The 25,604-nt window shown below is 38.7% G+C and overlaps 1 protein-coding gene across 1 annotated transcript in view; it reads left to right on the top strand.

The window, feature by feature from the left end:
- sptbn1 (spectrin, beta, non-erythrocytic 1) overlaps positions 1 to 25,604 on the top strand; it is a 262,319-nt gene that overhangs the window by 98,468 nt on the left and 138,247 nt on the right. Inside the window, exon 2 of the mRNA XM_039738921.1 lies at positions 1,323 to 1,516. Within this exon, the coding sequence (XP_039594855.1) occupies positions 1,372 to 1,516 (145 nt within the window). The 5' untranslated portion in view covers positions 1,323 to 1,371. The remainder of the gene's footprint in view (positions 1 to 1,322; positions 1,517 to 25,604) is intronic.

Raw genomic sequence — 25,604 nt, 5'->3', positions numbered from 1 at the left:
AGCCCCTTTCAATGTTAATCTGACGAGAGTAAGCTGCTGTTCATGTGGTGGCAAAAATGTCTGCTGTTAAATGAGAATAGTGTCAATGTTACAAGTCATCAAGACTGAAGTGCTTCATTGATCACTCTGACAAGTGGGTGATACACAGTACAGTAATTGGCTCTACTGTTTTATCAGTTTGGTATGTTATAACATGTAGCAATTTAATAAAACTATTTCAGATAGCTGAATAAATGCTATTGAGGAAGACAGGATCCAAACGTTAAATTTAAAATTAACAGAGCTATTGTTTTTTTTTTTTGAGTAACTGTTGTGTCTAAACTCCTAAACATGTATATAATATGATCTTGTGTCTTCAGTGCAATGGATGTACTTTTTCACTTCAGATGAAACCTAGAAAGAAATATGCTGCTTGAACTGCATTTGTCCACTAATCTACACTCGCCTGGCAACCATGCGGTTTAAAGTCCACCGCTCTCGACAGTACACACTGCAAGCTAATTTAAGTGTGATGTCTTACTGCCCAGCAACTGTTGCTGTCTGAACAGGCCGCAAGCCCTTCATGATCATGCATGGAATTGAGTGGGTGTGAAAAATAAATAAGCAGATGTTACATTCCCAGAGTCCCAAACGCCTGTCCAGTATAGCATATGCTGTTCGATTCTATTGTACTTTATTCTTCTCTTTTTTTAACATGTGTTTGTGTGTGGTTAAAGAACATACGTACAGGAGGGAATTGCTAATGAGCCACATTTATGAAAACTACCTTAAGATTTTGGCACAGAGCGTTAAAATTTGTAGGTTATCCAAACGTGTAGTATAGGATTATGTCCAGCTTTATGGTTTGAATCCAAACACAAGATGCTTTGTGGAGGATTCTGAAGCCTTTGGTAAAAAGGTGAACTGTTAATCTGTAATAATGGCCAAATATACCCATTGATTAAAACATTTAAGAGATTTTTGTCAAGTTAGTTAATAATTTAAATAAAGGTAAGACATGCAGGTTAGGTGGATTGGTGATTCTAAATTGGCCCTAGTGTGTGCTGGGTGTGTTTGTGTGTGTCCTGCGGTGGGTTGGCACCCTGCCCAGGATTGGTTCCTGCCTTGTGCCCTGTGTTGGCTGGGATTGGCTCCAGCAGACCCCCGTGACCCTGTATTCGGATTCAGCGGGTTAGAAAATGGATGGATGGATAATCAACTTGGTAAAAAATAAAAAATGCAGATCCATCATAATAAAAAGTACACCATATAAGTCACTGACTGCTAGAGGTAAAGCCACCCATTGCCTAAGCACATTCTTCCTTATTTTTCTGTTTCTTCAGGATTTCATGAAAGGAAGCGGATGACGAGGAACAGCTTGTAAGGGTCAGTATGACATCGGTTGCCGCTGAGTACGAACACATGGAGATCCAACAGCCTTACAGTGAAGTGAATAACCGCTGGGATGCAGATGATTGGGATAATGAAAACAGCTCTGCCAGGCTGTTTGAGCGCTCCCGCATAAAGGCCTTAGCTGGTAAGCAAATGTCTTTTGTTTGGCAAGTAAATGCTGTAGATATTGGGTTAATATTACATCACCTACAGTACATACATAAATACATATACACTATACTTAAACTCATTACGTACAATTCTGAGTTGTGGGCACTAGTAGACACAAGGAGTGACACAAAGGTGGAACATGGCCCCAGTCCATTGCAGTGCCCACACATTCACACACGCTTACACTCAAGTATAGACATTTACACTTTATTTAAAAAAAAAAAAAAAATCTAATTTTACCAAACCAGCTGCAATTATATTCAAATTCAAAACAAATAACAGCAGTGTCATTTTTCAAAAATCTGTGATCACTTATTAATCAATGCAGGTTCACAATTACCCAACCTCCACTTTTTAAAAATACATTTTTTACATAGGCACAAAGTCAAACATATTTTGCCCCCCACAAAGGCATTCATCATTCTGGAAAAATTGTCCTCAGCTTCATTTGGATTAAATAAAAAAAATGCCCAAAATTAATGAAGCCATAGTATCCATGATTGAAACTTGTATCTATTAATATTCACCTGCAAGGCTGATGTGTTTCAAGACTATTACCATTTCATCAGGCCATGACAAACTGGGACCTAAACATACAAGTACAGTAGATTGCTTACATCTCATTAAAGCTTTAGATTCCATATGCAGTTAGTATACTGTATGCTCAAGATGGGGTGGGTACTCACAGTAAAGTCTTACCAACAATAAAGGACTCTGAAACACTTCTAAGGCAAATAGTCTTCACTTTTACTTACTGTGCAAAGAAAACCTAGTGTCTATGTAGAGAGCACCAAATTAAAAACAGGCTGTGGTGTTCCAGTAACCTATGGAACCTCAATATGACAAATTATTAGGAGTTTATTGAGACCACCAGCCTGATAAGTGTCACACAATATTGTTAAATAAATGAGAACACAAAATGTTAGAAGCCTTTGTCCATCCATCCATCCATCCTCTTCCGCTTATCCGAGGTCGGGTCGTGGGGGCAGCAGCTTAAGCAGAGAGGCCCAGACTTCCCTCTCCCCGGCCACTTCTTCCAGCTCTTCCGGGAGAATCCAAAGGCGTTCCCAGGCCAGCTGGGAGACATAGTCCCTCCAGCGTGTCCTGGGTCTTCCCCGGGGCCTCCTCCCGGTTGGACGTGCCGGAACACCTCACCAGGGAGGCGTCCAGGAGGCATCCTGATCAGATGCCCGAGCCACCTCATCTGACTCCTCTCGATGCGGAGGAGCAGCAGCTCTACTCTGAGCCCCTCCCGGATGACTGAGCTTCTCACCCTGTCTTTAAGGGAAAGCCCAGACACCCTGCGGAGGAAACTCATTTCAGCCGCTTGTATTCGCGATCTCGTTCTTTCGGTCACTACCCATAGCTCATGACCATAGACCATTGCCTTTGTGGTCAGGTAAAAAAATGTTGGATGTCTTTGTGCTCTAGTAAAAAGTGTATATATATATATATATATATATATATATATATATAATTAGTTTTTTTAAAGTGTAGGTTGGGTAATTCTGAACCTGTCATCTTTAATATGTGAACACAGATTTTTGAAAAATAACCTTGCTGTTTGTCATTTTAAATTGCTAAATTTAGACTTGGCAGTTAACTTAACATGCATGTCTTTAGGGAAGAGGGAGGAAAACAGGAATACTCTTATAGAAAAAACCATTCAAGCTCCACATAGGTAATGATGCAAAGCACAAGGTTTGAACACTGGGTTCATGATACAGTAGCACTAACCACTGCACATCATGCCACTCGCTGCATCCTCTACATTCCTGTCTCAAAAGACAAGAACCTATTTTGGAGTTTCGTACAGATGCATCTCTTTTCATTTTGCTTCATGCAGCACATCTAGAGTGGATGTATATGTGCCATTTTCTGCATCAGCTTACATAGTCATTTATTTGTTATAGTAATTAACTTTTTTTTTTTTTTGCTTCTAATTTATGTTTTTGAATCTTAGTTCATTTGGTAAATACTACACATTTCGTATAGATCTTAGATAAGCATGAACATGCTACAATTACATGGCTATGGGGTTTGACAATGGAGATGAATGGCTTAGCTGGGAAAAGCATGTACAGTAAAAGGAAGGTCATACAAGTTTTTGAAGATCTCTGTACTGTAGACAAAAAAATAAGGAAAATCCAGGATCTACTGCACCATTTCTTTGCCTTTTTGTGGCCCTTGCCTTGTTGGCTTTTAGAAGGCATTATTGTTGTTTTTTTGAATATGAAAACTTGCATCTCTTTTGTAATCAGAAGAGGTAAGCCCGGTGAAAGTAGATGTTTTTTTTGCAGTTCTTTTCATGTTTTTTTCGCTTCAAGCAAAATGTATACTAAATTAATCAACATCATGCCCTAGTGTCTTTTCAAAATGCCCTTTAATTCTTAACGTTGAATGTGAGAACTTGTATTTTGTACGTCTTTATATTTTTTACATCATAGTCAATTTGTTTTGTTTTGTCCATGCAATAACCAAAATGTAACTGATAACTGTGCCTGTCAGCCAAGACAACAACAGTTCCACATGTATCCATTTTGACTTTAAATTTGAAGAAAAGCAGAATCATACTTGTGTAGGAATGACAGCTAGCAAACGGACATGTACCCAATCATACTATTTACATTGGAATTTAGTTGTGTCTGCTGTCAACATCTCGGAGCTGTGTAAAGTAAAAGGCTCTCAAGTTCTACATGACAAACTACTGACAACAAATTAAACCTCCTCCTTCCTCTTGGAAATGTGATGTATGGTAACTGATTGACTTGTAATTCTTTACTGTTTCTTAGAAGCTGAGTCGATGTGTAATTTTACATTACAGGAGGGCTGAATTGCTTTGTCTTTTTTACTTGCATGTTCTGAGAGCTTACTGATAGAAACGAAGGTGGCACAAGGAGAATAATCAGAGCTTAGGTCAGCCTTGCTTTCATTGCAAAACAAGTACTAATGGATGAAGTGCAGCATGTTTATAGCATTGTAGGCTATGACTTTCCAGATTGAGGGCTATAGATGTTCAGTGTAGGAGTTTTTCAAACATTTCATCAGCTATCTGGCTAAACAAACACATAAGCTAAACATTTATTATTTGAGAATAAATCTACTTCTCCAGAGTTTGACAGAGAAAGCAAGTGATGAAAATATTTAATTTGATCAAAGACTTAATTTCATTTGCTACTTAATTGAGCCACTGACGTTTTAATTCTCTGTAAAGTTTCAGATAAGCAACACCCTGCATTATTGGGAGCCTTTGTTATTAAATGTGATAGAACATTTTCACTTCTGGAAACATCTAGGATACTTAATGTCAAATGTTCCTTCTAGAAAAAATGTTTATGGAGTTTATTTTTGGTTGTCTTATATCTTGCATTGTTCTTAGTGGTAGCTATCTAAAATAATAAATTGATCAACATTTTTAGATATGGGCTTTTTTCTTTTACACCATAAATCACTACTTAGATTGTCAAATAACTAAGCTGTAGCTTAAACAGAACTGCCAGTCAGCCTGAAGTTTGGATCTTCTATTTTAATATATTGGGTCTCCCAAAAACTATTACATTTTTTTAAATCATTTTCATACTGAGACTTAAAGATCTACAATACATTTTGAGATATTGCTAGGTATGATTTTTATAATTGTATTAATGAATTGTAGAAATACTGAAAGAGATATTGAGACCTGATTTAGGCAGAATTACTCTGGAAATCACTTTACACCTGTCATACAATAAAGAGCATGGTATTAAATCAGTTAATTTTTTAGCAAGTCTAAATATCGGAACAATGGCAATTGAGTGACGATCTTGGTTTTAAATGTCACCAAACCCCACATACTATACAAATAAACAGATAGTTACTAACCATGCATTTGTTTTACCTTTTCTGATGTGTTATAAATCTAACAGTGGAATGCACTACAAAATGAACAGCTTTTGTCCTGTAAGCATTTCCTCCTTCCTCCATTGCTAACTCTGCCTAATATTGGTAGGCAAAATACCAGCTATGATGTAAGCCTCTTTGTTGCAGGTGCTTGTTCAGCAGTTGTGGGTCGAATCTGCCAACAATTCCTTTTTATAACACCTGGCAGTTAGTATAAACCGTCTGATTGTTGCAACATTATGAAAGATCTAAGGCATAAAGAAAACAAGCCAAGGAAAAAATCCTGAATTGTGACTTTTGGCTTTGTCTGTATACACATTTAAAATTCAAAAATAGTTTTACTTTTTTTAAAAATTTTTATTAATTGTATTGTAATCATTCCTTACAAATAGATCCATTTTTATAAAAAAAAAAATAGGATTGAAAACAAGTCGAAGAGAGAGAGCATGGCCAATGGGATAAAACTTGAGGCTTGTAAACATACCTAAGAAAAAGAAATGCGGAGATAATTGCTTCCTCAATGCCTTATGCGCTTATTCTAAAATATTGATTAGTTCCTCCCAGGTTTTGAAAAAAATCTGTACACATCCTCTAACTGAATGTTTGATTTTTTCCTATTTCAAATGGTATAAAACATCGGTTTCCCACTGACTTAAGAGGAGAGTTAGGATTCTTCCAGTTTAGCAAAATAAGTCTGCGTGCCAAAAATGTAGTGAATGCAACTTTCTTAGATGCGGTTTAGTTACTTGTACTTGTTATAAATCTCTCTATCAACAATTGCAATTGGCTGCTTTCGGTCACAGGATGGGCTGCAAAACTCAGTTGCAGTTAAGGACCCTGGAGACAAAGGAAGCAACATGTTTTTGTAAAACACAGCAATATGCCTTTTAATGCTGTTTAATTATACTGCTTGTGCTCAGTAATTCCCAAAGCCATTACTGCATCATCATTAATATTCATTTTAGTTCTATGCAGAATACAGATATGTGCGCAGCTGCTGTATATATTGGGTTTTACTCATATGTCTGCAAGTGATATTAATGCATCTAATACCCTTATATACCTTGCATTAACATACATTTTTAGTGAACTGATCATGATTAAATAGCACTTAACCACATTTAACACCAGATGTAAATGTACTGGTGATCAGATTATAATGAGATCATGGAGATCATATTCAGAGATGGTCAGAAACAGTTAGTAACCATGCATGTAACCATACCAGTAATAAGTGCGTGTGCAAGTACATTTTCTATTCACATAAAATAATCGGATAGGCCGGGTTAAAAAAATAAAACAAAGGGATCATTTAGAGTGGTGGCAACAGACAGGTAAGCCCTAAGAGGGTGGCTGGCCCTGACAACTGTGCAGCTGTAAAACATGTACAAAGTGGTAGCTATAGCGTGCATGCAGTCCAGCTGCCTATCTCCTTCGTAAGTTTGTGTCATTCTTCCCATCATGCTAAAACACTCAAATTCTCTGTGCCAGCGTGGCGTTCTCTTCTTTTCACCTTTAGGTGTTGGGTCATTACAGGCAGGCAACTTCCATTCTACCTACAGATAAAGAGCTGTGGTGCACTGATAAGATGAGTGATCACGAAGCCCAAAATCATACACAAGAGTGCAGTGCACATGTGGCGAGTCCTGTTGATTCGATTTCTACCTGGACATAATATGGACACTGGAGGTAATGATATAAACAGGGACAAAGATGCAAAGGAAACAATTTCCTTGTCTGTGAAATGGAAGTCTTAAGGCGATTGAAAGCTGGTAAGTGTCCAGTTGATGAGGGAGTTTCTTTGCAAGTTCTATGAGAAGAGTAATTAAAAAAAGATGCAAACAAAATAACAGCCTCTTAATGCAGAAGAGGAAATGCCATTGAGGGAGGATACTATAGAAATGTATCAGCGCAGTCTCACAAATCTTGATCCAGGTTGTAGATAACGGCCAAACTATGAGTAGACCTTTAAGGCAAAGCAAAGTATTTTTGAAATGATATCCTGCTACCAAGAACTGCTCAGGGAGAGAAATGTGCTTGTTGTCTACATCATCACCAAGCCAGGGTTGTAGATAAACATACAGGCTTAACTGTCATTTTAAATATCATTATTGCTGCTTTGTATTTTCATCCATTGCTGCATATAAATTCATTTATTTGTATTTTCACACATCTAATAAAATATGGTATAATAACCGTATCTAGTGCTGTTTGTTAGTGAGCCACATTCTAGAAATGTATATTGAGCACTAAAGAAAGTATTACAGTAATCCCTCCTCGGTCGCGGGGGTTGCATTCCAGAACCCCCCGCGAAAGGTGAAAATCCGCAAAGTAAAAACCATACGTTTATATTGTTATTTTTATATTGTCATGGGTCACAGATTTGCACAGAAACACAGGAGGTTGTAGAGACAGGGACTTTAAAACACTGCAAACAAACATTTGTCTCTTTTGCAAAAGTTTAAACTGTGCTCCATGACAAGACAGAGATGACAGTTCCGTCTCACAATTAAAAGAATGCAAACATATCTTCCTCTTCAAAGGAGTGCGCGTCAGAAGCAGAGAATTTCAAAGAGAGAGAGAGAGAGAAAAACAAACGATCAAAAATCAATAGGTGCTTTTAAGTATGCGAAGCATCGCCCCGGCAAAGCAGCCACAAGGAAGGAAGCAATGCGAAGGTAGTCTTTCAGCATTTTTTAGAGGAGCGTCCGTATCCTCTAGACAAACAGCCTCTGTGCGAACAGCCCCTCTGCTCACAACCCCTCCATCAGGAGCAGAGAATGTCAGAGAGAGTGAGAGATACAGAGAAAAGCAAACAATCAAAAATCAATATGTGCTATTAGAGCTTTTAAGTATGCAAAGCACTACACAGGAAGAATATTGTATATCATTGAGGAGTTTTATTTAATACGTAATATGTGCTCTGATTGGGTAGCTTCTCAGCCATCCGCCAATAGCGTCCCTTGTATGAAATCAACTGGGCAAACCAACTGAGGAAGCATGTACCAGAAATTAAAAGACCTATTGTCTGCAAAAATCCGTGATATATATTTTTAGATATGCTTACGTGTAAAATCCGTGGTGGAGTGAAGCCGCGAAAGTAGAAGCACGATACAGCGAGGGATCACTGTACTGTGTGTATACTGCACACATATATAATGCATATGTACAGTTTGTGTGCATGTGTGTGTTATATTTAAAGAGATAAAAATAAAGTTGTATAATTGTAAACTCAGTTGCAGTAAGTATATACAAAATATAAAAGATGTAGACGATCCAAAAATTTGCCAAAACAACTTTCAACCTGAGCATTTGCTGAATTGGATCAGAATTGTGAATTTATCAAAAAATCCATGTTAATGAAGATCCACTGCTGGGACACCACATACAACCTGCTGTAAAGCTATGGTCTTGGAGAATTAATGGACAGGAGCAGTGATGGACATTCCACCTCCCCATCCACATATCGCCTAACTCATCAAGTACCATCTGGTGACTTAGATGAACCATTACATAGTAGTATACTCACTCACCTCTGGCATTCTCCCCACTGGAATCTCTCAGCATGTTCTTTGTTTCATCCAGTGATCTGAAATTATTAGTGACAGCAGAAGAAGTTAGAAAATCGCCTCTGGTATTCTGGTTGGCACCTCCTGTTGGCAGAATGAAAATATCAGTGTGTTGAAATGAGGCTTAGTGCTTGATAATGTTAAGCATTAAGTATTAAATGTTTGAAGTATTTTGAAGAAACTGCAATAGCCACAAGGCTAAAATGATATTGAAAAGGTAATATAAGTTCAATTTTAACAATATTGAACTTTTTCACAATAACAGCTTGCTTTTATTTACCCCAGGGACTTGCTTTAAGTGAAACTGAATTTAATATAATCTTATTAAAAAGAAGCAGTGGTCATTAGGGTACCAGATCAAATCTGAAACAAAAGCTTTAAAATGTAGTCATCATGTCCCTTGGAAGCTGAGAATATCCATGCATGGTGACTCAGTTCATTGAGATTGCACAATTATTACAAAAAGTATGGCTGCCCAGTTTATTCCTTCTTTACATATGCAATAACCTTTCCCACTTTGAGATATGCTTACTAGTAACTAGCATTCTGAATATTGACCATGTTTTTATGGTGGTTCAAGCCGTCATACTGTACTGTTTTGTAGGTCATATGTTTTGAAAAATTCTTCTTTCGGCTGCTCCCATTAGGGGCCGCCAGAGGCGGATCATCTTCCTCCATATCTTTCTGTCCTCTGCATCTTGTTCTGTTACACCCATCACCTGCATGTCCTCTCTCACCACATCCATAAACCTTTGCTTAGGCCTTCCTCTTCCCTGGCAGCTCTATCCTTAGCATCCTTCTCCCAGTATACTCAGCATCTCTCTTCTGCACATGTCCAAACCAACGCAATCTTGCCTCTCAGAATTTGCCTCCCAACCATCCAACTTGAGCTGATCCTCTAATGTACTCGTTTCTAATCCTGTTCATCCTCGTCAGGCCCAATGCAAATCTTAGCATCTTTAACTCTGCCACCTCTAGCTCTGTCTCCTGCTTTCTGGTTAGTGCCACCGTGTTCAACCCATATAACATAGCTGGTCTCACTACCATCCTGTAGACCTTCCCTTTCACTCTTGCTGATACTCGTCTGTCACAAATTACTCCTGACACACTTCTCCACCCATTCGTATTTAAACTCATCCATCCACCTTTGCCAACTCTACTCCCTGCATCCTCACCATTCCACTGACCTCCCTTTCATTTACACACATGTATTCTGTCTTTTTCCTACTGACCTTCATTCCTCTCCTCTCTAGAGCATAACTCCACCACTCCAAGGTCTCCTCAACCTGCTCCCTACTATTGCTACAGATCACAATGTCATCAGCAAACGTCATAGTCCACAGGGACTCCTGTCTAATCTCGTCTGTCAACCTGTCCATCACCATTGCAAATAAGAAAGGGCTCCGAGCCAATCCCTGATGTAATCCCACCTCCAACTTGAATGCAACAATTACTCCTACCGTCACACTTGCCTCTTACATATCCTGTACAACTGTTACGTACTTCTCAGCCCCTCTTGGCTTCCTCATACAATACCACAGCTCCTCTTGAGGCACCCTATCATATGCTTTCTCCAGGTCCACAAGGACGCAATGGAACTCCTTCTGGCCTTCTCTAAACTTCTCCATCAACATCCTCAGAGCAAACATTGCATCTGTTGTGCTCTTTCTTGGCATTAAACCATACTGTTGCTCACTAATCATCACCTCACTTCTTAACATAGCTTCCACTACTCTTTCCCATAACTTCATGCTGTGGCTCATCAATTTTATTCCCCTGTAGTTACTGCTGTCCTGCTCATTCCCCTTATTCTTAAATATCGCCACAAGTACACTTCTTCTCCACTGCTCAGAATCTCCACTGCCATTTCTCCTAAACACCTCCATATTTCCACAGGTATGTCATCTGGACCAACAGCCTTTCCATTTTTCATCCTCTTCATAGCTGTCCTTCTTCCTTGCTAATCCATTGCACTTCCTGATTCACTATCTTCACATCATCTAACCTCTTCTCTCTCTCTCTCTCGTTGTTTTCATTCATCAGCCTCTCAAAGTACTCTTTCCATCTGCTCAACACACTCTCCTCGCTTGTGAGTATGTTCCCATCTTTACCCTTTATCACCTGTGACAGAATTAAGTGCTTTCTCGCACCCTTGCACCCTCGGACCACACGTCAGACACCAGATAAAAGTCCAAATAATTATTTATTATAATAATTATGTGCACAAAGCACGCTCCTCTCCACAATTCTCCAATAATATATCACAAATACAATAAACCAATCCTCCACTCCCAGACGCTTAGCCACCTTGCCTCCCAACTCAGCTCATTGTCTGGGAGCTCCCACAGTCCTTTTATATTCCCTGACCCGGAGGTGTTCCTGCCCAACAGTCCACAAGTCCTTATTCCATCCGGGTCAGGGTAAATAGTCCCTTTCTTCAACCTGGGAGCACGTCGTTTCTTCCTGTCACGTGACCGTGACGCACTCCCGGGTCATAGGGCACATAAGAGCCTCACGAGCCCCTACAGCGACGCCTGGTGGCCCCCAAGGTATCCAGCAGGGCTGTGTACAAACACTACATAGTCCATGATGCCCTGCTGGAACTCGGGGCATGATCATGCTGTCGGGAGAGCTCCTCCTGGCGGCCTGGGGTTGAGGGCTGGAGTGAAATGCCGGCAATCCACCACACACCCTAATCCGCTGCACATCTTTCCCAGCTCGGTCCCTCTGTCTAGCCAATCCGTACAGGTCCTTTTCTCCCTCCTTAGTGTCCAACCTCTCATACAACTCATCATATGCCTTTTCCCTAGCCTTCGCCACCTCTCTCTTCGCCTTGCACCTTATCTCCTTGTACTCTTGTCTACTTTCGGCATCTCTCTGACTATCCCACTTCTTCTTTGCCATCCTCTTCCTCTGTATACTCTCCTGTATTTCCTCATTCCACCACCAGGTTTCCTTTTCCTCCTTCCTCTGTCCAGATGTCACGCCAAGCACCCATCTTACTGTCACCCTTACAACATCTGCTGTAGTTTCCCTGCTGTCTGGTAACTCTTCATTGCCACCCAGTGCCTGTCTCACCTCCTCCCTAAACTCAACCTTGCAGTCTTCCTTTTTCAACTTCCACCATTTGATCCTTGGCTCTGCCCTCACTCTCTTCAAATTAAACATGTTTATTACTGTCACTTAAAACAAACATAATTTGTATTATTTTAAAACCTTTTTCTTGCAGGGAGGCAGCTGGTTTCCATTTACTTATTTGGCTGACACCTTTATCCAAGGTGACTTAAAAAAATAGAGATTACAATTGGTTACATTTCTTTTGTTTTTCCAATTGGAGCAGAGGCAGGTGAAGTGGCTTGCTCATTGTAACACAGTATCAGTGGGATTGGAACTCCCTGCCTCAGAGACTGAAGTCCAAATCCTTAATCATTATGCCACACTAACTGCTTACTATGGTTACATTGTGTGCATTGGTATTTTTTAAAGAGCAAATGATACATTTTAGGTACAGCAAAGGAAAAACAAAGCAAGCTACATCATTGTTCGTCAGTGTCTCTTGCCTGTTCAGAGTACGCCATATGTCACTACCTAGCTGTGATATCGGCAGTGGAAAAGAAGTTTCATTTGTTCCCTAGAAAGGAAGCCCAAATGGACAATGCTGATGGCTGAGGCCAAGCACTCCTTCTGGTGAGACTCAATTGGCCCCTTCCACAAAATCCCACTCCACTGTGGCCAGTCTTAGAAATCTGTTTGTTGTTTTTGAAAAGCAGCAAGGTTTTGTTAGTTCATTACCTTAGTTGTGAGAAAGCGTGATTGTACTTTCCCATGTGGTGTCCAACCCTGTATTTCTTTGTGTCATCAGCTGTAGTTTATTCTCTTCTTTGAAAAAATCCGTCTTTTAAAATAATTTACTTAATCAGTGTGTCTCTTACTGTGTGTGTTTTTCCTTCTAGGCTGAAAACGTTTATTCTAAATGTATTTCCTGACAAGCCTAACTGCCACCACACATTCTTGGTGCTAAGGGGAACCAGATGTCTTTATGTGATCAAAGAGTAATTGGATCTGATAGCATAAAACAACATTATGTGGTTGATGACAGCATTTATTTATCTGTTTTTTTGTTTTTGTGTTTATTTTACTTAGAGGAATACTTAGTCCAGTATTTAGCTGGCGTCTTTCTAATGGATGAGGATTATAGCATTGGGCACCATCAATAATTAAAATTTATTTGCCAGAGTTGCCAAAACACTTTCTATACTTCATTTGGAATTAATAAGAAATATCTGTAACTTATTGTAAGGATGTTTTTCAATATGCTGCCCTTTCTTGCAGTGCTGCAAAACAATCTGTTTTCTAGCATACTTGACCCCCAGTATGGTTTTGTGCATTTTTGAATAATGGCCAGTTATTCAGTTTCTGATGGTAGAGAAGGGTTCCGAAATGGATATTTACAGCCAGTTTAAAAGTCATTATTAGTAGTTGTAATTCATGATTTTTGTGGGATCTGAAAAAGGCCAAGCAGAGCTCATTGACACGCCTTATTCTGGTATGCCGGTGAATTCTTCCCAAGAGGACCAACAGATAATGAGCATTAAGGCTGCAGCAGAGCCCTCAGTACCCAAAGGAAGTGTGGACAATATTGTTGATCCCTCTGGATTTTTAAAAGCGTGTGCACATTAGCTTCTGTGATGCCTACCTGTCGTCCAAAAGAGTATGAAAAGGGATGTGTTCTCCTGCTAAACAGCTCAAGTTGATCACTTTTTGTAAATAGGACACCATCACTCTGTGTCAGAGGGTATACTACAGTCATTGAATTGACCATATCCAGCTTCTACTCAGAAAAAGTTGTGTAAGTTTGCACCTTTAGAAGAAGCAGTCAAAGCCACTGTTCTTTGGGATGCAGTAGGTTTTTGATTTTTGCTTTTATAGGTAGGTACCATGCCACATGCCTAAACTATTAATTTAGAACTGTACATTCAGAATCTTCAAAAAGTTGCAAATGCTTTTAAGGTGAGTTCAACTTCACCAAAATATTGCTGCATTCCTCAGCATGGCAATGCAACATCACACACAAGTTTGAAAACACAGATATGATCACAAATCTCTACTGGACTATTTGCCTGCTACCTACAGCTCAGATTTAGTTAGTTCTTAAAAGCTCTCAAAGACACCATCTGTGGGAAAGTAATTGAGAAAAAGGATGAGGTTATTGAAGAAGTGGCTGCAAGTGCAGGATTCAGACTGGAATAAGAATGGGTTACATGCTCTTGTTTAACTTGAAGTTAATGGAGATTATGTAGAAAAATTTAAGCCTGTAAACATTCCAAAATATCTTTAGATATCCTCTGACTGTTTAAGCAATTTTACAATAAATTACTTGCAAATAAAACTTGTGTTCTAACCCTGTACAGGCAACCCACAACATTTACAGTACATATACTCTGGTCATAAATGAATAAAACTCTGCATAGTGTGCTGCTGGATTATGTGAATTTCCCCTTGGGATTAATAAAGTATCTATCTATCTATCTATCTATCTATCTATCTATCTATCTATCTATCTATCTATCTATCTATCTATCTATCTATCTATCTATCTATCTATCTATCTATCTATCTATCTATCTATCTATCTATCTATCTATCTATCTATCTATCTACTGAGATGACTGTGACAATGTGAATAGTCTAAAGATGCTGATATAAATGTCTAAAATTAGCTACCAAACAGCAGTCTAAGGCGTCTATTATAAATAAGATGAACCAGTGTTACATAGAAGAAAGTCATCAGCTCAAGCAGGCATGATCTGCATGGCTGGAAAGAAACATGACTGTAATAGTAGGAGGCGTCCATGATGACACATTGCGAGCAGCAGATAAACCCTGTGTCTCATGTTTAAACTTTATAAATGGGTTTGGTAGTATGCTGTGTGTCTTGTGACCATGTAATTTCAGAGTATCCAGTGATCCTGTTTTTTTTTTTTTATTTATTTATTTATTTATTTATTTTATTACAATCAATACATAGCAATCAAGTTTTAAAAAAAAAAAGAATTATGCTAAGAACAGATCGATCCCCACCCTTGAGAGAGAGAGCAAGCCAAACGTGTAAAATTTAAGGCTTTTAAAAATACCTAAATCAACAAATTCTATGTGCTTTATAAATCATTTCAAAATATTACTGATTAGATCCTGCCATGTTTTGAAAAAGTCTGCACAGATCCTCTAACTGAGTATTTGATTTTTCCAATTTTAAATAATATAACACATCAGTTTCCCACTGACTTAAAGAGGAGAGTTTGGGTTCTTCCAGTTTATCAGAATAAGTCTGCGTGCCAACAGTGTAGTGAATGCAATCACAGTTTGTTTGTCTTTCTCCACTTTAAGACCCTCTGGAAGAACCCCAAACACAGCTGTTAATGGGTTAGGAGGGATTGTGAGTCCAAGACTGTCTGAGAGGTAATTAAAATTTTTGTCCAGAATAATGTTAATTTGGAGCAGGCCCAGAACATGTGACCTAGTGAGGCTGGGGCTTGGTTGCAACGTTCGCAGGTTGGATCATGCCCTGGAAACATTTTGGAGAGTTTTAGTCGAGACAGATGTGCTCGATATATAATTTTGAGTTGTATAATTGTATGCTTTGCATATGGAGCTTGAGTGAATTCTCTGCATTGCTACTTTCCACTCCTTTTCTGATATATTAATTGAGAGGTCATTTTCCCAGTGTCCTCTTGGATCTTTGAAAGGAAGGGATTGTAAAAGGATTTTATATATTGTAGAGATGGAGTCTAACTCCTTGAAATTGAGCAATAATTTTTCCAGCGTGGATGAGGGTGCAAGATGAGGAAAATCTGGAAGGTTCTGTTTAACAAAGTTCCTGATTTGAAGATAGTGAAAGAAATTTGTAGCTGGAATGTTAAATTTGGAACGTAATTGTTCATAGGATGCAAAGACGTTGTCTATATAAAGGTCTCTAAGCAAGTTAATTCCAAATTTTTCCAGATATTAAAACTGCATATGTTTGTGAGGGTTGAAAGAGGTGGTTCTTTTGCAGGGTGCCACAGAAAGAAGCTTCTCCGTCTTAAAATGCTTTCTACATTGGTTCCAGATTCTAAGTGAGTGGAGCACAATTGGGTTATTAGTGTATTGCCGATAACGTGTGTTTATTGGAGCACAAAGCAAGGAATACAAAGAAGTACTGCAGGATTTTACTTCTATTGCGGTCCATGCCTGTGTATGTTCTTCTATTTGTGTCCAGGTTCTTATCGACTGTATATTTGCCGCCCAGTAATAAAACTGGAAGTTAGGTAGAGCCATGCCGCCTTCTGCCTTTTGTCTTTGTAGGGTCGCTCTTTTGATGCGTGGATGTTTAGAATTCCAAATAAATGAGGTTATTGTTGAATCTAATTGCTTAAAGAACGATTTATTAATGTATATTGGTATGTTTTGAAATAAAAAAAGGAGCTTAGGAAGAATATTCATCTTAACAGTGTTAATTCTTCCAGCTAGTGTGAGATGAAGGGTTGACCATCTATGCAAGTCTTGTTTAATTTTTTCCATACAGACGACGAAATTTTTTTGATAAAGAGCTTTATGTTTACTTGTGATGTTTACCCCGAGGTATTTAAACTGTTCTGCAATGATAAAAGGAAGGGTGTCTAATCTAATATTATATGCTTGCGAATTCACCGGAAAGAGTACACTTTTATTCAGATTAATTCTGAGACCAGAGAGCTTTTGAAATTCTGTGAGTGCTGCTAAGACTGCAGGCACAGAATTTTCTGGGTCCGATATATACAGTACCATGTCATCTGCATATAATGCATTATATGCAGGTGATCCTGTTTTTAATAGGTGCTTTTAGCCCTTTCTGTGTGAATACTTCAGATAAATAGGTTTCTAGATTGTTGGTTGGTGTCCTATTGCTCTAAATTGTAAACATACAAGGTAGGATACAATTTTCTGACACATTCTGAGATTTCATGTTGATTCTGAAATTCTTGAGACTTCTTTTTTGAGTTTGAAGAATCTGTTTATCACACTTATTTGTAAAAAATCTTATTAATGGTTTCTTCAAGTATTTACCTTGAGTGGATATTTCTTAGTCTGCCTGCCACCATGGCTTACAATTTACATTTGTGGTATGAATATACAGTGCATCCGGAAAGTATTCACAGCGCATCTTTTTCCGCATTTTGTTATGTTACAGCCTTATTCCAAAATGGATTAAATTCATTTTTTTCCTCAGAATTCTACACACAACACCCCATAATGACAAAGTGAAAAAAGTTTACTTGAGGTTTTTGCAAATTTATTCAAAGTAAAAAAAACTGAGAAATCACATGTCCATAAGTATTCACAGCCTTTGCTCAATACTTTGTCGACGCACCTTTGGCAGCAATTACAGCCTCAAGTCTTTTTGAATATGATGCCACAAGCTTGGCACACCTATCCTTGGCCAGTTTCGCCCATTCCTCTTTGCAGCACCTCTCAAGCTCCATCAGGTTGGATGGGAAGCGTCGGTGCACAGCCATTTTAAGATCTCTCCAGAGATGTTCAATCGGATTCAAGTCTGGGCTCTGGCTGGGCCACTCAAGGACATTCACAGAGTTGCCCTGAAGCCACTCCTTTGATATGTTGGCTGTGTGCTTAGGGTCGTTGTCCTGCTGAAAGATGAACCGTCGCCCCAGTTTGAGGTCAAGAGCGCTCTGGAGCAGGTTTTCATCCAGGATGTCTCTGTACATTGCTGTAGTCATCTTTCCCTTTATCCTGACTAGTCTCCTAGTTCCTGCTGCTGAAAAACATCCCCAGAGCATGATGCTGCCACCACCATGCTTCACTATAGGGATGGTATTGGCCTGGTGATGAGCGGTGCCTGGTTTCCTCCAAACATGACGCGTGGCATTCACACCAAAGAGTTCAATCTTTGCCTCATCAGACCAGAGGATTTGTTTCTCATGGTCTGAGAGTCCTTCAGGTGCCTTTTGGCAAACTCCAGGCGGGCTGCCACGTGCCTTTTACTAAGGTGTGACTTCCGTCTGGCCACTCTACCATACAGGCCTGATTGGTGGATTGCTGCAGAGATGGTTGTCCTTCTGGAAGGTTCTCCTCTCTCCACAGAAGGCCCTTCTCCCCTGATCGCTCAGTTTAGATGGCCGGCCAGCTCTAGGAAGAGTCCTGGTGGTTTCGAACTTCTTCCACTTAATGATGATGGAGGCCACTGTGCTCATTAGGACCTTCAAAGCAGCAGAAATTTTTCTGTAACCTTCCCCAGATTTGTGCCTTGAGACAATCCTGTCTCGGAGGTCTGCAGACAATTCCTTTGATTTCATGCTTGGTTTGTGCTCTGACATGAACTGTCAACTGTGGGACCTTCTATAGACAGGTGTGTGCCTTTCCAAATCATGTCCAGTCAACTGAGTTTACCACAGGTGGACTCCAATTAAGCTGCAGAAACATCTCAAGGATGATCAGGGGAAACAGGATGCACCTGAGCTCAATTTGGAGCTTCATGGCAAAGGCTGTGAATACTTATGTACATGTGCTTTCTCAATTTTTTTATTTTTAGTAAATTTGCAAAAATCTCAAGTAAACTTTTTTCACTGTGTCATTATGGGGTGTTGTGTGTAGAATTCTGAGGAAGAAAATGAATTTAATCCATTTTGGAATAAGGCTGTAACATAACAAAATGCGGAAAAAGTGGATATACTTTCCAGATGCACTGTATACAGTGGGTGTGTTCATATACATTCTATATGTGTATATACAGTGTGTGTGTATGTATGTGTGTGTGTGTGTGTGTGTGTGTGTATGTATATATATATGTGTGTGTGTGTGTGTGTGTGTGTGTATGTATATATATATATATGTGTGTGTGTGTATATATATATATATATATATATATATATATATATGTATATATATGTATATGTGTATATATATATGTATATATATATATGTATATATATATATGTATATATATATATATATATATATATATATATATATATATATATGTATATATGTATGTATACTGTATATGTGTATGTAGGGGTTGCATGGTGTACTTTTTCATTTGACAAGATCTGGAATTCACTGTCAAGAGGAAAGAGGTGTGTAGTGTGGCACAATGGTGCTGCGCAACAAGGAGGTGAGTAATTGTGTGCCACACCAGGGAGACTAGAATAAGACAGGGCAGATGGGGTGGGTTCAGGTTTTGGAATTATTTGCTTTGGAACTGTTTTGGTATTGGTACTAAGCTCTGAAAGTTGGTATCGATACCAAAGTTTCAGTAAATGTGTGCGTATATGTGTGTTTTTCCTGGGTTGTTTTTGTAAATTAAGTATCATAAACTTTATAACACTAAGGGCATTTCTATGATATACGACTGGATACTCCACTGTGCCGAATTTAACAGTGTGTGTCCATATGCTCGTGATGTTGATCAGAAATGATGGTACATCTTTAATGGACAATGTGGAATGAAATAACATGTCCTTGCCCAGTGACACTACATTGGTGTTCAGTAGCTGGCCAGTAATAAATATTTGATTGGGAATGAATTGATTACATTTGGTGGTTCTGGGGATTGCAGGTCAATATTAAGTTGTTCCATTAAGGAAATGAAAGGAACTGAATAATTTAAACGTGGCTAAAATTTGAAGGAAATGTTAACTGGCAGCACCTACTGAGACAGTCAGTTTTACTGCAGCTAAATTGTGTGGTTATGTGTTCTTATTTGCATAAAGTGTAATAATGCATTAATGGGAATAATGAAAAGGAGAGACTGTGGTCTGAGAATCAGTGGACTATGTCTGGCTCTGTGATGGCAGCACAAGTTCTACAAAATCCCATGCTGGCATGTTTGTAATGGCACTATCAAAAAGTTAGTATTATTTAGTAAAAGGTGCATTTCCACTCATGATGTATCCTTAAAATTTCAATTTGAACATTGTTTTCATTATCTCCTATTGTAATATAAGTTATAATATTAATATGAAAAAACATACTAAACTAGTGAACTTATTTGTCATTTAACATAAAAAGCATTTAAAAGCTCATAGGCCCATCAGTCAGTCTTAATGATGATTATGTCATTTACAGTCACACTGTTGCTTCCTTGCACAGTAAACAAGATTATACTTAAATTTACTTAAATGTTTCCTTCGTTTGTACCTTATGACAATATTAAAAAGATGTATGAAATCTTAAAATTGTGAATTTCCTACATTAATTATTTATGTATGTGTCGATATATGTAAGATACAATACTACTGAACTAGTTTTCAATACCAGTCATACTGTAATATTTCTTTCCTCAATTTCTCTTGAAACTAAGGTCTCCTAACCCTTCTTTTATCACAATTGGTGTGGCTTCTTGACTGTCATCGTCTGGAGCTTCATCTCTGAGTCCTTTTCTCTCTTTAGTAAACATAGTCCTTCGGTCTATCCCATCAATTTTTTGTTTTACTCTCTGGGACCATGTGACTGGTAACGAAAGTATTGTCTGAACTTCTCACATTTTTGACCTTCCTGGGTTAGACCTTTCATATCTGGTGTCCCTCCTAGGTGTTTTAATCTGACACACTACTGGATCCTTCTGAAAAGAAGGCAGAACTGCCACTGAAGCATCTGAAATTCTCAAACGTGTACTCCCTTTGCAATTTACAGTGGTTAGCCAAATTGCATCATGGATCCAACTTCTCTGGTTTGAATCTCATCCGTGGTCACTGTCAGTGTGAAAATTGTAGGACCTCTTTGTGTCTGTGTAACCTTTACCACCCACATTCGAAGGATGTGCTTGGTAGGATTAGTTAAATTAATTAAAATAAACGGGAATGAGAGTGTTATGTTTATGTTGTGCTACAGGAACATGCAGACCTACGACCTGAAATAAAATACCAATAAAAACCAACTTAAACATAAGGAACTGTTGATACTTCTCATGTTTTATAAATGGTAACTTCTTTCTGTTCCTCTAGAAATTGTAATGTATTTTATAACCTCAGGTGAGTCATCTTGAGTTAGCGGAACCTTCTTTTTTGCCATCAAACACTTGTTTTCAACAAGGAAAGAATGCAGCTTGACATTGACAACATCACTGATGTAATTAAGCTTTGCTAAGCAGCGGCCTTCAAAGAAACATCAATGTAAGGATTTAAAGCAATGCTTTCATATAGTGGGATATTTGATGATCTTATTGATCGTTGCTATGTGTTTCTGTATCTGGGGTGTTCTTGCATTCTGTACCCTGGTTGTCAACTGGTTTCTTTCTTTCTTAAGTTTATGGCCACCAGGTTGCTGCAACCTAAAATGTTTTGAATTCTTAAAAGATACTAAGCCATAGGCTTTCGATAAAGATCAAGGTTCTAGGCCCAGTAGTTATGTTATATTGACTAATCCTCAAATGTATGCTATTTTCATTTAGACAGGAACTGAAGCAAATGAACTTTCATGACTTTACATATTTTCTTATGTAAAATTTGAGAATTCAGTCACATTGAGTGTAGTTGTTTTTCACCAAAAAAATCCATATCCATCAAAATTTAAGAAAATATTTACAGTATGTAATTTTTTTTTTTCTAAGCTATTTTTTTGTTTCCATGTGATCACATGAATAGCTTTAAAGAGTCGAGGCTCCGTCAAATGTTTGGGTCATAGAGGCACATCCAGAAATCACATTGGTGCAGAGAACAGAGAGGCTGTTATCTTGTAGGTTGCCTTTAAACAGAGTTGGATATTGTTATGACTTTTATCCAACATTCCACACAAAATGACATGTCAGTGTTATGAAAACAGAAGGGAAAATATTCAAGAATGAATAGTAATTTATTTTCAATATCACAAGACTGAACTCCCAAAGCCACGTGTTACTGATTTATTCCATTTTTCAGTACGTTTGGAGAGTAAACATATTTGGGATAATTCTCTTAATCTGCAGCATATTTCACTTACAATTTCAGAGTGACTGAGCAGAAATGTACTCCTAATCAATTTATAATCACAGAAAATCAGGTTCATATGATGTGTGAAAATGTGTGTTTGTTTGCTTTTTCTTTTGAGTCACTGGTTCCAATAAAGTAAACAGGAGGAACTTACGTGGGACATGACTTGAGAATTCCAATTTTCCTCTTGGCTGGAAACAATCTGTATAATTCAGTTTCTCTAACTTTCAAAATGTATCTTTGTGACAGCTGTTGGGATTTATAACTGAAAAAAGTAACCATATTTTAGTTTGAAATGTAGTGAAAATTCACTTTGAAAATATAAGGTTTGTTAAAATTATGATAATGGTAATCTTTTTCTAATAGGTTTCACATTTGCTTGTAGTACATATGTGTTTATACGGTTTATACCAATGTAGTCCACCCATATCTCCATTTTCTGAACCAGCCTATCTAAGCCAGGATAACAGGGATTTGGAGCCTGTCATGGCAGCACTGGTTTCAAGGTTGGAACCCATTCTAAATGGAAGCACACTCCATGATACTGGCCCAGTTTATCATCTTCAAATAAGCAAGCTTGTACATCTTTGGAGGAGAACAGAATACATGGAAACAACTTGCATGTATGCACAATCAACAGTCATACAAGGACAGGTATCAATTTCAGAATTTTTGAGCATACTTTTGTATATTGTATGTAAATTGGGGAAAAATCCATCCATCTATTATCCAACCTGCTATATCCCAACACAGGGTGATGGGGGTCTGTTGGAGCCAAACCCAGCCAACACAGGGCGCAAGGCAGGAACAAATCCTGGGCAGGGCGCCAGCTCACCACAGGGCACACACACCCACACACTAAGCACACACTAGGGACATTTTAGGATTGCCAGTGCACCTAACCTGCATATCTTTGGACTGTGGGAGGAAACCGGAGCACCCGGAGGAAACCCACGCAGACACGGGGAGAACATGTCATTCAAAAAATAGATTAAATTAAAAGCAGTAACACATGTTTTACTGTGCTAATTAATTGTAAATTTTCTAAATTTCCACTATTATTAATGGCATTTGAATTCAGTGTTTTCATCAAGTTTGACAGCTGGTTTTGTAATTATTTTTAAAGTGTACAATTCAGAAATCTGCTCCCAGCCTTCTAATGTATGTGGAGAGTTATTGTACACTGTTGTTGCTTTGTTTTGCACAGGAGTGCAAGAAAAATGACGCCTTTTATTAGCTAACTAAAAAGATTACAATATGCAAGCTTTCAAGGCAACTCAGGCCAACTTTTTAGTTAGTTAATAAAAGATGTCATTTTGCTTGACTTCTCACTACATTCATAATGGCTAACATGTTACAACACCCTAGTACTACAGGAAACTGGGTAATATCTCCCTAATATCATTGGGGAATTTTGTGTCAAAGAGATGGCAGGTAGTTTTAATAATGAATAATTGTTGCATAAAAAAAACCAAAAATGAAGAGATCCTCCTACTCCTGAAAAAACACTAACAGGAGCTGACAACACATAGCCATGTTAAAGCTTTATATGCATTAATAATGCCATTGGGATGTGGGATGCATTGAATCACAGCCTTTAATAAATAAAACTTGGGTTGGCTATTGGTCATAAGATTATCTGTTTTTCACTTTCCTTGGACATGACCATTTTTGTTACATCCTCTTGCCAAAACTTTTTTTCCATGTCTTCTACAATCTTCATGATCAGATGAGTTCAATTCCATATATTCCTACAAAGCTTACTTCCATCTACATGCCAAGTGTCCTCTATACATTTACAAATATTATTAAAAAATAGAAAATATTTATCAACACAAAATACATTGCTGAACACTAAAAAGTATGCAATATGAATATGGACATAACATGCAATATACTATCTATTTTTTAAGATTCTACATATGACAACTGACTTGGTGAAATCACTTAAGTTCTAACCCATTCATTAGCTTTCCTAGTTTTTTTTGTAGTTTTTTTTTCCTACTACGGTAGGACATTGCTGTATTTCAGAAGTGGAGAAATGTGCCATCCATGAGGATACTCTCTGAAAGCATCAAGATATTATCATTAATTTATATGCTAATAATATCATATATTATGATATATTTATATTATATATTTATTATATACTGCTCAAAAGAATTAAAGGAACACTTTTTAATCAGAGTATAGCATAAAGTCAATGAAACTTATGGGATATTAATCTGGTCCGTTAAGTAGCAGAGGGGGATGTTAATCAGTTTCAGCTGCTGTGGTGTTAATGAAATTAACAACAGATGCACTAGAGGGGCAACAATGAGATGACCCCAAAACAGGAATGGTTTAACAGGTGGAGGCCACTGACATTTTTCCCTCCTCATCTTTTCTGACTGTTTCTTCACTAGTTTTGCATTTGGCTACAGTCAGTGTCACTACTGGTAGCATGAGGCGATACCTGGACCCTACAGAGGTTGCACAGGTAGTCCAACTTCTCCAGGATGGCACATCAATATGGGTCATTGCCAGAAGGTTTGCTGTGTCTCCCTGCACAGTCTCGAGGGCATGGAGGAGATTCTAGGAGAGCTGGAGAGGGCCACAGAAGGTCCATAACCCATCAGCAGGACCAGTATCTGCTCCTTTGGGCAAGGAGGAACAGGATGAGCACTGCCAGAGCCCTACAAAATGACCTCCAGCAGACCAATGGTGTGAATGTCTCTGACCAAACAACCAGAAAGACTTCATGAGGGTGACCCAAGGGCCCCATGTCCTCTAATGGGCCCTGAGCTCACTGCCCAGCAGCATGCAGCTCGATTGGCATTCGCCATAGAATACCAGAATTGGCAGATGCACCACTGGTGCCCTGTGCTTTTACAGATGAGAGCAGGTTCACCCTGAGCACGTGACAGAAGTGAAAGGGTCTGAGAAGCCATGGAGAACATTATGCTGCCTGTAACATTATTCAGCATGAGCAGTCTGGTGGTGGGTTAATGATTGTCCGGGGAGGCATATCCATGGAGGGTCACACAGACCGCTACAGGCTTGACAAAGGCACCTTGGCTGCCATTAGGTATCAGGATGAAATCCTTGGACCCATTGTCAGACCCTATGCTGGTACAGTGGCTCCTGGTGCACGACAATTCCTGGCCTCATGTGGTGAGAGTATGTAGGCAGTTCCTGAAGGATGAAGGAATTGATACCATTGACTGGCCACCACACTTTCCTGACCTAAATCCAATAGAACACCTCTGGGACATTATGTTTTGGTCCATCCAATGCCACCAGGTTGCACCTCAGACTGTCCAGGAGCTCAGTGATGCCCTGGTCCAGATCTGGGAGGAGATCCCCCACAACACCATCTGTCATCTCATTAGAAGCATGCACCGATGTTGTCAGGCATGTATACAAGAACACAGGGGCCATACAAAGTGCTGCGTACAATTTTGAGTTGCTGCAATTAAATTTTGGCAAAATGGACTAGCCTGCCACATAATTTTTTCACTCTGATTTTCGGGGCGTCTTTGAATTCAGGGCTCTGTAGGTTGATCATTTTCATTTCCATCAAACGATGTGGCATCCTTTCATTCCTAACACATTACCCAGTCTATATCAGTATAGATATCCAGGAGGATTTCTTTTTCCCATTGAGATCTGATGTGTTTTCAAAGTGTTC

Source organism: Polypterus senegalus, chromosome 16, assembly GCF_016835505.1.
Source record: "Polypterus senegalus isolate Bchr_013 chromosome 16, ASM1683550v1, whole genome shotgun sequence".
Classification (NCBI taxonomy): domain Eukaryota; kingdom Metazoa; phylum Chordata; class Cladistia; order Polypteriformes; family Polypteridae; genus Polypterus; species Polypterus senegalus.
The sequence above is the reverse complement of the archived record's forward strand: the minus strand, read 5'-3'. Positions and strand labels throughout refer to the sequence as shown.